Here is a 12,933-nt window from a genome sequence, read left to right on the forward strand (position 1 = left end):
TGATTTTTCCCAACATAGATAACATTGCCTATTTTGTGATTCAGCAAATGCTGCTATATACTATCAGTGAAGTGCCTATTTCAGCAAGAGATTGTGATGTTGCCTTTAATTTATTTGCAAATGCTGCTTTTATGTCTGGGTTTTTCTGTGCAGCCCAGGTAGTAAGTGCAGAGGGGAAACTGTTTTATGTTGAGGGAGGATAGGAAAGAAGGGCAGGAAGCATTCAGAGGCTAGCCTGTTTCCCCCAGGACCTTCTCTTCACTTATGTGTGTTCAGGCCCCTTTCCCCCACCCCTCCCGTGACTTGCCCTTGTGTTGTACCTGTGCAGAACTAGAGTCAAAACCACATCTCTCTGACTTCCCAGTGCGGGCTTCCAAATACTATTGAAATCCTGTCTGTGTAGGGAAGGCAGAAGTGTGGTCTTTGGTCAGCATACTTCCCAGATACTTTGTAAACTGTGCCAGGTGCCTTTGGTAAGAAGATGAGTAGAATTTGTCCAACCCCTGAGAAGCAAAAGACGGACAAGCAAAGAGACATACCTGAGCAACAAGCATTCTTAGCCAAAGGTTGTTCTGATTTTCTGGATGGGCTGGTTTGGGAATTGCTTGGTTGCCTGGGTTTAAACCTAAGTCACTCAGAAAACTAATAAAATAGCAGTTCTGTTTTCCATCTAAAATAAACCAACACTACTAAACCTTCCTCAGTCTCTCATCTTGGCAAGAGAAGGTGAGGTTTGTGTCAGGTACCGTCTAAGACCTTCTGAGATCTTGCCTTTCCAGCCTTTCATCCCTTAGCTTTGCTCACACTTCAGTTAGTTTTGCCTGTTTTTCCATCTCTGAGCTTTGTTACATCTATCTAGAATGTCCTTCCTCTTTCCCATGCTACTGCACATGCACTGGCTAACACCTGCTGGTCCTTCCAAGGTGAGCACCACCTGCTTTTGCTAGCCTCCCTAGTTTTCTAAAACCCTGCTGGCAGCTTCTCTGAACCATGTGGCAAACCCTGTATCCCTGCTGCTGCAGGCTCGGTTGATGTATAGAACGTCCCCAACGCTCTCCAAGGCAGTGTCTGACCTGGTAAGAAAGCACTGCACGTTGTCTCTAAACTCCAAGAAATTAGTTATAGGAAACTTCTGGCTTTGGAGAAATCCCATTTTTACTTTATTACAAGTTCTCTAGAGCCAGCCTGATGGAACTGACCTGACAGTGCCTGGACTTGGTGACTTGTGCCCTCAGTTCAGAGAGGTGCACAGGTCACTTGCCTGAGCTCTGCTGCCACATGACCTGAGCCATTCAAGCAGAATCATACCTGCTGTCTTGTCCTGTATGTGGTGTCCCTCAAATGGCTGTCATGAAGGTCATCCTGTCTTTCCCCTCAGTGAGAGAAGGATGGTAGAAGTGCTGGGGGCGGGGGAAGTGACCAACTGAGGCCACATGTTGGCCTCACCTTGGTTCTCCAGCCCTCTCTCCTTCCAAATCCAGTAGCACTTCATCTTGCTTATTGTGATGACCACTGCAAAGCTTTTGTTACAGCTATTTTTGTATGCCAGATTGAGCTCCTTAAATACACAGATTATATCTTTTTCACTTTTATATCTCCTTTCACATTTAGCAAAGTACCTTTTATATGGAAGATATTTAATAAGTATTGAAATGGCCGAAAGAATGGATTAACACATGATTAACATGTGTTAACATGTTAACAACATGTTATTTATTGTTAACATAATAACATAATAACATGTTATTATTGTTAACATAATAACAACATGATTAACACATGATTAACACATGATATTTAATAAGTATTGAAATGGCCGAAAGAATGGATTAACACATGATTAACACATGTTTCCTATAATAAGGAAACAATAATTCATTTAATCAGTGTGTATTTATTATACACCTGCTGTGTGCAGTCAGTGTTCTGGTGCTGGGGTTAAAAGGTGCTTCCAGACGGATTCCTATTTGATGAGCTTCTCTGTGGTGTATCTTCTGATCTAAAATAAAAAGTGTGACTGGGCTGTTGACATAGTACTTTTCAAGAGTCATTTGTTAATTTGTCAGTTTATGTATGAACTACTATGGCCTTTCCAGTTCTAGAATTCTTCTGTGCTGCTTTAAATTTCTCAGGGTCAACAATGACTCTTTAGCCTTGTTTTGAATAAGTGCAGACTTTGATCTGATCCCTACCACCTCTGCCCATTTTTCTAGCTGTGTTTCTTGGCCTGACTGAGCTCATTCCTCTGCCCTTTCCTCTTTATCCTGCTTCTTGACTTTTTCTTAGCTTCTCATTTTTTTGCATGGTGAATCTCACTGAACAAAAAGCAATGAGATAAATGGCTTCTGATACATATCATAAATAAAGATTTAATGCAACACACTTGACATCATGAACCATATATTTTAATGCTCTGAACTTGAAGTGTAGAAATAACTTTTCGTGAGGAGGGTGGGGAGACAAAGGACTTATGAGCTGATGCATGAGTATTCAGAATTGAGTTTTACTGTACCATTTCATAGTGTCTTCTGTTTGTAACATGCTTAGATGACTGAGGTCAGACAGTTCTGCGTGGTGTGAGTGGTGTGAGTCTGTGTAGTGCTTGGAAAAAGCATCTTTGGAGAGCAAAAGGAAAAGGGAATTAGCTACTATATCATTATCATTAGCTTGTTAGTTGTCTGATAGGGAAACACTAATTAAAAAACATTTGTGCCTGTTTGGAAATTACCTGCCTATATAAGGAAAGGAAAAACAATCACTAAATTGGCAAAACAACAATAAAATCATACTACAAATCATATTAAAAGGGGAAAAAAAGGCAATGGATGTGCTTTGAACTTCCAACTCCTTCACAGCTCATCATTTCTTGTTGCCCTTTGTGCTCAAGGAATCTAATGATACACAAAGCTTCATTGCCAGATACTTCATTAATTCCTCAATCCATTAGGAGCCTTAATGGCCTATGCCATTGGAATAAGTATGGAAATCCAGTCCCCCAAGAAAGTACAGTGCTCTATAAATCATACTCGCCCGAGGATTCTCTAAGCCCTTGACACAGAAGAATAGATGAAAAATCATTGTACTTCCTGAATTGCCTTATCCTAAGAGGCTCAGAATAATCAACATCATTTAACCCTTTAACCCTCAACCCATGGTTCTCAAAGTGTGATCCCTGGATCAGCAACATCAGCACCACTGGGAACGTGTTAGAAATGCAAATTTGGTGGCCCTAACCAGACACACTGAAGCTCTGGGGGTGGATCCAGCAATCTGTGTTAAGCAGGTCTCCCTGTGACCTGCTCTAATGTCCCTGTGGCATAGTTCTATAATGAAGGCTTTTTTTTTTTTTTTTTTTTTTTTTTTTTTTTTACTGTTAAGGAAAAAGGTGAGCAGGTCCATAGCTTCATCCTAATCTACTTGTTTGGATTCAGTTTAATTGAGCAAACCTTCACTGAGTAGCTGTTACATCCCAAGCGTCCTCTCAAGGAAAAGGACACTTTAAAATCTCTCTAGTGTCATCTGTGCTAGCATTTTCCTGCTGTGGTTGGCCTGCCTGGAGGGCAGCCCCTCCTCAACTTTGTTCTAAAGCACCAAAAACAGTGGTCCTCTGGGCTGCCTTATTTGACTTGTCAAATCTCCTTCATTAATTGTCATCCACCAGTTGCTTCCTCATCCCTTTCCCAGAGGGACACTGACACCTCTGAGACCTGCAGGAAGAATGGCCCTGTCTTTCTGAATCTTTTCTGCTTTCAAATGTCTGATAATCTTGCCTTGCCATTCATAAGCTCCCTTCTATCCCTGTCCCTCTAGAATTACTTTTGCCTCTACCCCATCCACTGCTAGTGAGGATCTTTCCTCCAGGGGACAGACTGTTCAACCCTAATCTTTTTTTTTTAAATATATGGAATTTATTGTCAAATTGGTTTCCATACAACACCCAGTGCTCATCCCAAAAGATGCCCTCTTCAATACCCATCACCCACCCTACCCTCCCTCCCACCCCCCATCAGCCCTCAGTTTGTTCTCAGTTTTTAAGAGTCTCTTATGCTTTGGCTCTCTCCCACTTTAACCTCTCTCTCTCTTTTGTTTTTTTCCTTCCCCTCCCCCATATGTTCCTGTTAAGTTTCTCAGGATCCACCTAAGAGTGAAAACATATGGTATCTGTCTTTCTCTGTATGGCTTATTTCACTTAGCATAACACTCTCCACTTCCATCCACGTTGCTACAAAGAGCCATATTTCATTCTTTCTCATTGCCACGTAGTACTCCATTGTGTATATAAACCACAATTTCTTTATCTGTTCATCAGTTGACGGACATTTAGGCTCTTTCCATAATTTGGCTATCGTTGAGAGTGCTGCTATAAACATTGGGGTACAAGTGCCCCTATGCATCAGTACTCCTGTATCCCTTGGGTAAATTCCTAGCAGTGCTATTGCTGGGTCATAGGGTAGGTCTATTTTTAATTTTTTGAGGAACCCCCACACTGTTTTCCAGAGTGGCTGCACCAGTTTGCATTCCCACCAACAGTGCAAGAGGGTTCCTGTTTCTCCACATCCTCTCCAGCATCTATAGTCTCCTGATTTGTTCATTTTGGCCACTCTGACTGGCGTGAGGTGATATCTGAGTGTGGTTTTGATTTGTATTTCCCTGATGAGGAGAGGTGTTGGGCATCTTTTCATGTGCCTGTTGGCCATCCGGATATCTTCTTTAGACAAGTGTTTATTCATGTTTTCTGCCCATTTCTTCACTGGGTTATTTGTTTTTCGGGTGTGGAGTTTGGTGAGCTCTTTACAGATTTTGGATACTAGCCCTTTGTCCAATATGTCATTTGCAAGTATCTTTTCCCATTCTGTTGGTTGCCTTTTAGTTTTCTTGGTTGTTTCCTTTGCTGTGCAGAAGCTTTTTATCTTCATGAGGTGCCAATAGTTCATTTTTGCTTTTAATTCCCTTGCCTTTGGGGATGTGTCAAGTAAGAAATTGCTACGGCTGAGGTCAGAGAGGTCTTTTCCTGCTTTCTCCTCTAGGGTTTTGATGGTTTCCTGTCTCACATTCAGGTCCTTTATCCATTTTGAGTTTATTTTTGTGAATGGTGTGAGAAAGTGGTCTAGTTTCAACCTTCTGCATGTTGCTGTCTAGTTCTCCCAGCACCATTTGTTAAAGAGACTGTCTTTTTTCCATTGGATATTCTTTTCTGCTTTGTCAAAGATTAGTTGGCCATACGTTTGTGGGTCTAGTTCTGGGGTTTCTATTCTATTCCCTTGGTCTATGTGTCTGTTTTTGTGCCAATACCATGCTGTCTTGATGATAAACAGCTTTGTAGTAGAGGCTAAAGTCTGAGATTGTGATGCCTCCTGCTTTGGTCTTCTTCAAAATTACTTTGGCTATTTGGGGCCTTTTGTGGTTCCATGTGAATTTTAGGATTGCTTGTTCTAGCTTCGAGAAGAATGCTGGTGTGTTCAACCCTGATCTTAAGTGCGGAGCTCTATTTAGAGGAACACCTAGAACCTCTATCAACAAAGGGTAACAAGAGTAAAAAACTCTTAAGTTTACCTTTCTCCTAATAGCTGTTTCCCGAGCCCAAGGCCTCATTATCCTGTGCCTCAGTTTTTCTGTGGCTTCCTAATGGTTTTTCCACCTTGATCTCTCTTGCTGCTAGAGTGGCTACTCTTAAATACTAACTCTATCATTTCTCAGCCTACTATCTTCAAATATGTGCCTATGGCCAAAGCGGGGGTCAGCAAACTAAGGTGTGTGTTTATTGTTGTATATAAAGTTTTACTGGAACACAATGACACTCATCATTTGCAGATTATCCATGGCTGCTTTTGTGCTACAATGGCAGAATTGAGTGGTTGCAGTTGGGACTATATACTACACAAGCCTAAAATATTTATTATCTGGCACTGTAAGAAAAAGTTTGCTACCCATGGTCTATAAAGTTTAGTCTGTTTACACATAACAAACTGGCATATTTGAGTTCAATTCTGCCAGATTACAATATGCTTTCCCTTTACTCCTGTCTGTGCTGCTTGTTTCCTTCCTTTCATGCCTTTGTTTGAATTTATTATTTTTCCTTATTCTGTTTCATTTTTCACACTATAAGTTAATTGGTACTTTCACCCTTGTCCCAAACAACTCAAGAACCTTAGAACATTTTAAATGTCACTTTTACCGTTTCTTATACACTTTAGTTGTCATCTGTTCATGTTCTCTATATTTGAAACCCAGAAGTCATTACTATTATTGTGCATAAAGTCAATATTAATTTAGACCTATCTACATATTTAGCATTTTGGTTGTTCTTCACTTCACACTTACTTCTGATCCTTGTTTATGAAAGAAAAAGGAAAAATTCCTATGTTTGCCCTCACATTTGAATGATAACTAGGCTGAATATAGACCAAATTTAATTTTCTTCCAGAAACCAAAGACATTGCTTCATTGTCTTTTAACATTAACTTTTGCAAATTAGAGATCTGATGGTAATCTTATTTTTCTCTTTTCTTTTCTGGAAGATTTTGGGATTTTCTCTTTTTATTTTGAAGTCTAATATGTGTTTAGGTGATTCTTTTTTCTTTTCTTTTTTTTTTTTTTGTTTTGTTTTGTTTTTGTTGTTGTTGTTGTTGTTGTTGTTTACTTGATTCTACCTGTTGGGCTTTTTTTTCAGGTCTGGAAAAACTTTCTGTTATTTTGTCTGTTTTTATTCCTCTAAATGCCTTTTGGAAAGATAATAGAATATCTGGATTTTACCAAACTGGTTAGCATTTGTGTTCTATTTTACTTATTTTGATATTTTCTTCTCTCTTCTATAGGCTCCATCTTCCAGTTGCTAATTTGGGATGTAATACAATACATCTTGATTCTTCTTTTTCTTTTTCTTCTCTTTTTTTTTTTTTTTTTTTATCCACCCACTCAGCCCCCACCCTCCAGCCCCCAGGCGCCAACCCCCGGCCCCGCCCGCACCGCACCCACCCTCCGTTCGGTGCCGGAAAGGTGCAAAGCTTGGGTGTGGCTTCCAGCCGGCGCAGTGGGATTTGGCTGGGTGCGGGGAGCGGGGAGCGTGCCCGTTGTGAAGTGCGGTGGGGTGTGCCGGCTGGGCGGGGTGGGGCCTGGCCAGGCCGCTTTGCTGGCCCGGGAGGGGCTGAGGGAGCAGTGGCTGGGGTGTGTTTGGCCCCAGGAGCCACCCTCCCTGGGGAGACAGGACAGAGGAGGGAGGGGGGGCGCCGGCGGGCGCCAAAGGAGAGGTCAAGGAGGCCAAAGGCAAAAGCCTACAGCACCTGGTATTCCCAAGTGGTCTCCCATCCAAGTACTAACCAGGCCTGACCCTGCTTAGCTTCCGAGATCAGACGACATCTGGCGCGTTCAGGGTGGTATGGCCATGCCAGCGGCTGCAGCTGGGCGCCTCAAGAGCCTGCTCCACGAGTCCCAAGCCCAGCGGGTGCCGCGCTTCACCCATGCACCTGCCAGACTGCCTGCCTGTCTGCCTGCCTGCCGCCGCCCTCTGCCACGGGCCTTGATTCTTCTTTTTCTTAATGTTTATTTATTTTGAGAGAGAGAGAGCGTGAGCATGAGTAGGGGAGGGGCAGAGAGAGAGAGGGAGAGAGAATTCCAAGCAGGCTCTGTGCTGTCAGTGTGGAGCCTGACGTGGGGCTTGAACCATAAACCGTGAGATCATGACCTGAACTGAAATCAAGAGTTGGACGCTTAACCTACTGCGTCACCCAGGCACTCCATCTTGATTCTTTTTAACAATGATATTTTGAATGTCTTAGAGCTATGTAGTTGTTCATTTTTTTTTTAATTGATGGGATATATTTTGGAATCTGTATCATAATCTATACTGTACCTCTTTTAAACTCATCTGCTTTCACTTACCTGACTCCTTAGGTCAGATATTCTTCTATTTGGTAATAATCATAGCACCTCTCATTTATTTTTGTTTTCCTTCAAATGTTTCTGGTTTTTAAAATGTCTGATTGTATTTTGGTTGCACATCGTGGGTGTACTTTTTCTTTTCTCAGCCCAAATGAAAATCTACTTGTCTTGTTGGTGAATGATGGGTCAGATCACAGGACTCGGATTCAGATCAGATAAGATGACCTCACCTGCTGATGATAATTGGGGCAGGATGGGCCATGGGCTGGTCTGACAGTGGGTAGCTTGTCTTTTAGGTGTTTGCTTCCACTCTTGGCACTGGCCTTACCAGAACTGTCTCCTCAGAGATATCTACTGTTTTCTGGGGATTTGCTCCCTGGGGTTAGTTACACCTTTTCTTGATAGTCAGTACTATTAGGGTTTCACTCTTTTTCCTTTATCTTTACTTAGGGGTTGAAGCTGGGAAGTTTGTAACACAGGCTGACTCTACCATCTTGATCCAATCAGCAATGTGTTTCCTGAAGGCCTTCTTCCCTGTCTTGCCTCCAAGCATGACTCATTGCACAGTCATTCTGGTTCCACATAGCACTTTGTCTCTACTTCTTTCATAGTGCTTATTCCATTGTAACATTTCTTAAGAAGTATCTATTTGTCCTTGTCTTTGCCTTGCTGAATTAAATTCTGTAGCTAAGACATTGTATAGGTGTCAGATTGCCATAGACATTTCATCCAGGGTACAGAAAAACTGGTTTAGTAGTCAGCAAGTGAAAATGGGGTTTGGAAATGTAACTTAGGCTATACTGTAAGATACAGAATGGCTCCCCTACTTGGTTTTATGTATTTATCTCAAGAACCTGCTTGATGTTTAAGTCAAACTTTCCAACTCTATGAATAAACATCTTCCAAAGCATCAAATTATACTAGTCTGAAGTTAGATTGATTTTGCAAAGGATAAAGTTGTATCCTTAGAGATGACTGCCTCTGGGGGAAAAGAGGGCCTTTCCCTTATTGGATTCCAAGGATTGAATCCTCACTGGGATTAAGTGTATTATCTCTGTTTCCTTTGCCTTTAAAAAAAAAAAAAAAAAAAAACTTTTTATTTCTTTTTTTTTTCTTTTTTCTTTTTTTTTTTTTTTGAGAGAGAGAGAGAGAGAGAGAGCAGAGGAGGGGCAGAGAGAGAGGGAGACAGAGGATCCAAAGTAGAATCCAAAGCAGGCTCCATGCTGACAGCAGAGAGCCCAATGAAGGCTCAAAATCATGAACTGTGAGATCATGACCTGAGGTGAAGTTTGATGCTCACCTGACTGAGCCACTTAGGTGCCCCTAAAAAACTTTTTGAGAGAGAGAGAAAGATTGTGTGTGCATGTGTGCAAGTGGGGGGAGGAGCAGAGGGAGGGAGAGAGAGAGTCCCAAGCAGGCTCCACATTCAGTACAGAGCCTGACATGGGGCTTGGTCCCATGACCCTGGGATTATGACCTGAACTGAAATCGAGAGTCAGATGCTTGACTGAGCCACCCATGCACTCCTCCTTCACCTTTTCTGGAAGGTCTCTGTTTAATGAGGAAGCTAATGATGGAAGAGGCTGGAGTTACCAATTCATTAATTAGCTAAATCACAATACTCTTTCCTACTCTTAAAAAATCCTATTTAATTAGGAAAATAAGAAACAGTTTCTCCTTTCATATCTGTCATTATCTGAACTTACTCAAACGCTGACATCTAGGTAGTATGATTAGGCTCTTAAAAGATTGATTATGCCTAGGGCTCCTGTTATGAATTTTTGCTGTTATATCTGCCATCACATTTCAAAAGATTGGAATTGGCAAAAAGATTCCAAAATAACAGGGCATCTGGGTGACTCAGTCGGTTAAGTGTCCGACTTCAGCTTAGGTCATGATCTCAGTTTGTGATTTTGAGCCCTGCATTGGGCTCTGTGCTGACAGCTCAGAGCCTGGAGCCTGCTTCGGATTCTGTGTCTCCCTGTATCTCTCTGCCTCTCCCCTCCTCTCTCTCTCTCTTTCTCTCTCTCTCTCTCTCTCTTTCACTCTTTCTCTGTCTCCCTCTCCCCCTTACTCTCTCAAAAATAAGTATTAAAAAAAATACTACCAAGAATTACCAAGAATGTATTGAAACTGATAACAAGAATTGCCAAGACATCAAGATATTAAATAATGCTTTTATTCAGATTGTAATGGATCTTATTTCAGTTCTGTGTGTTTGTATGTAGTTTTTAAATCAGCTAAGCCACATTCTTAACCCCCACTTTAAAAATGCTTCATTGTATATTGAATCTAGATGTATAGGGAGATCAGATAAATGCCTGAAGTGTAGAGCCCCTATGGGGACTAGTGAGAAATAAGACTGCTCATATGGACCATAAGGGCCTTTTCTAAGGTTTCCTCTTCCATCTCATGCTGTTCCTTTTTTTCTGGAATATTTTGGAGATAAGGAGAAGCCATTGAAGGACATTTAAGCAGGGGGCTGACCTTAGATTTATGTTGTAAAGAGATCACTGGCCTCTTCCTAGGGAGGATGATTGAAGTGGAATGAAATAAAAGACTGATTAGGAGGACACTCCTATGCTGGGTACCATGAGCAGAGGCAGTGGCAGTTGATACAGATGGATAGAGAGAGATCAGAGCAAGATTAAGGTACAGAATCTGTAAGACTGAAGTTGCTGATCGGATGTGAAGGCAAAGAAGAGTGAAAAGTTAAGTGCACATTGATTCTTAAGGTCTGTGATAAAATATTACAATCCCCAAAAGAAATTGAGTTTAAGTACCATTCCTGTCCCAGGAAGGAAAATGTTCCTATAAAAGAGCACACCAGCATTTGATCAGATTGCAGACCCTTTTTATCCATAGGAATGAAAAGTCAAGCTTTTAGATCATTCTGTTTCTTCTGCTTTCTAAACCTTATTCTACACCCACTGTTTCTAGTCCTTAAGTATTTACTAATTGTACATATAGTGAAGCTGTTTGATTTTTCTCATCTTTCATAACAAATATACTAATAATGTCTAGGGCCAACTGTATGTGATTTAATTTTTAGACTGTGGTAGTTTTTAGATTGCTGTTTTTATTTTCATTCTCTCTTCAGGCATAGTCAGCTATGAATACTCAACAAAATCATGCCCTTTGGGGTGATTTTCAACTTTCTTACTTTGGGAAGCATATTTTTGTGTCAGTCATGTAGGGTTCAGATGTGTATTATTAAGCACTTGAGCCCCGATTTTCCACATTGGACCATTTAACACAGTTCCTTGTAAATAGAAAAATTAGACCATCTGTGTGCTATTTTGGATATTTCTGAAGACTTCATCTAACTTAGGAGAGTAGGTACCTGTATTCCAAACCCATATTCTATCTCTTGATGTACCAAAAGTCCTGCCATGCAGGAGGTAAAAGGGAGGTAACTTAAGCATTCATGGGTGATTTATAGGAGCACCCTGGGGGCTTTTCCTCACTGTGCCTGGAGAAGCATATGCAAAAGGCTTTGGCTTTCTTAACCACAGATGTTTCAACATGTGTTTGGTAGTATGTGACCATAGCAGTGCGTTTCATTAGAAGTACATGACTTATATTTTCACAGTTGCTCTCACCACTAGGGCCCCTGGAGGGCCAGGACTTGTTGATGTAATCAGTTTTCTGCATCTCTAATAGCTATTATTCTCTGAAGTGTGGAAATAAGCTGAGTTACAGAGTTTGAATTGATATTCTTCATTTTCACCCTACAGAAATGCATCTTCTGCAGACACCGGGTCAAGAAGGTCTCTGGAGCCTGCATCCAGTGTTCCTATGGCCGTTGCCCAGCCTCCTTCCATGTCACATGTGCTCATGCTGCTGGGGTGCTGATGGAGCCTGATGATTGGCCATACGTGGTGAACATCACATGCTTTCGACATAAGGTCAACCCAAATGTGGTAAGGCCCTCCTTTCCTTCCCTGATGCCAGGACTGCATAAGAATTCCCTCCTGTCCCATGGCTAGCATGCTCTGCCCTGTAATGTTACTTATTGTTGACATGTCTAGACTGTGAGTTCCTTGAGGGCAGGGATTGTACATTATTATTTACTTGTATTTGTCCAGGACCCATCAGTGTCTGGCACATGCTAGATACAATAATTATTTATTGAGTTGAATAAGTGAATGAACAGATGAATGAATAAAATTCTTTATGCCTGTTCTGATTTTGGATCTGTATGTAGGTCTACTGAGTATGGCTGTATAGATTGTGCACTGCACATATCCAGGATGAAGGTGAGATCACTTCTGAGAAGGGAATGATGTGAAAGTACCACTTGAAAACATGCAGTGTTCAATCCATGTACCTGTACATTCTGGCCTTTGGGTTTTATTTCATCTCTTCTGGAAGAAACAAAAAGAGCAGTAACACAGTAAAGGGAGAATGGAGGTGGTCATAAACATTTGGGTCCTTGTTGTCTGTGATGGGATCAGCTAGGTATAGCATGTGGAGGCCCTAGGAGGAATGAGGACAATTTCAGAAAAGCAGAAATGTAGAAGGGAAGTATAGAGGTCACTTTTTTTCTGTTTTTTTCTATTTCACTCAGGACTGAACCTATTTCTGGGAAAAGAGTGTTTGCAAGTAAATAGCGTGTGAATTTAACTATAAATTAGTTTACCTGTCCTTGGTAAATGGAATCTTTTGTCTGTTTTAAGTGCTTAGAAAAACTAGGACAGTGTGGAGATGGTTGATATGCCTTTGTTACTTTTCCAGTTCACTGTAATTGTTTTTTGCTGCCAACAAGGAGGCTAAAGCTTCAGCTTTGCTAACTTGCTGCCCTTTGTTATCCCTGGGAGGCTTGGCCACTGACTATTTGCAGCCTAACATGCTTGTCCTATGTCTCTAATAACCTTCTGTGAACAGACTGCCAGGGTGTCAGTATGGACTTGGGGAGTCATGACCCATACACAACAAATCTCCTGGATTTTTAATGATTCCAGCAACTTCCATTGGCATCTTGAGAGATACTTGATGTTTGCAGGTTGAGACTTTGTGCGGATGTGTGTGAATGCACAAATGTACGAAATGACA

General features: G+C 41.4%; 1 protein-coding gene and 1 pseudogene across 16 annotated transcripts in view; one reads left to right on the forward strand and one right to left on the reverse strand.

Moving 5' to 3' along the window:
• KDM4C (lysine demethylase 4C) overlaps positions 1–12,933 on the forward strand; it is a 437,058-nt gene that overhangs the window by 360,519 nt on the left and 63,606 nt on the right. For all 16 annotated transcript variants that reach the window (XM_053907888.1, XM_053907903.1, XM_053907887.1 and 13 more), the window contains one exon: positions 11,616–11,801. In XM_053907888.1, coding sequence (XP_053763863.1) covers positions 11,616–11,801 — 186 coding nt within the window. The remainder of the gene's footprint in view (positions 1–11,615; positions 11,802–12,933) is intronic.
• Positions 7,269–7,385, reverse strand: LOC128778694 (5S ribosomal RNA; annotated as a pseudogene).

The sequence above is a fragment of the Panthera pardus genome, unplaced genomic scaffold (genome assembly GCF_024362965.1).
Source record: "Panthera pardus isolate Hobbes unplaced genomic scaffold, ASM2436296v1 HiC_scaffold_20, whole genome shotgun sequence".
NCBI lineage: Eukaryota > Metazoa > Chordata > Mammalia > Carnivora > Felidae > Panthera > Panthera pardus.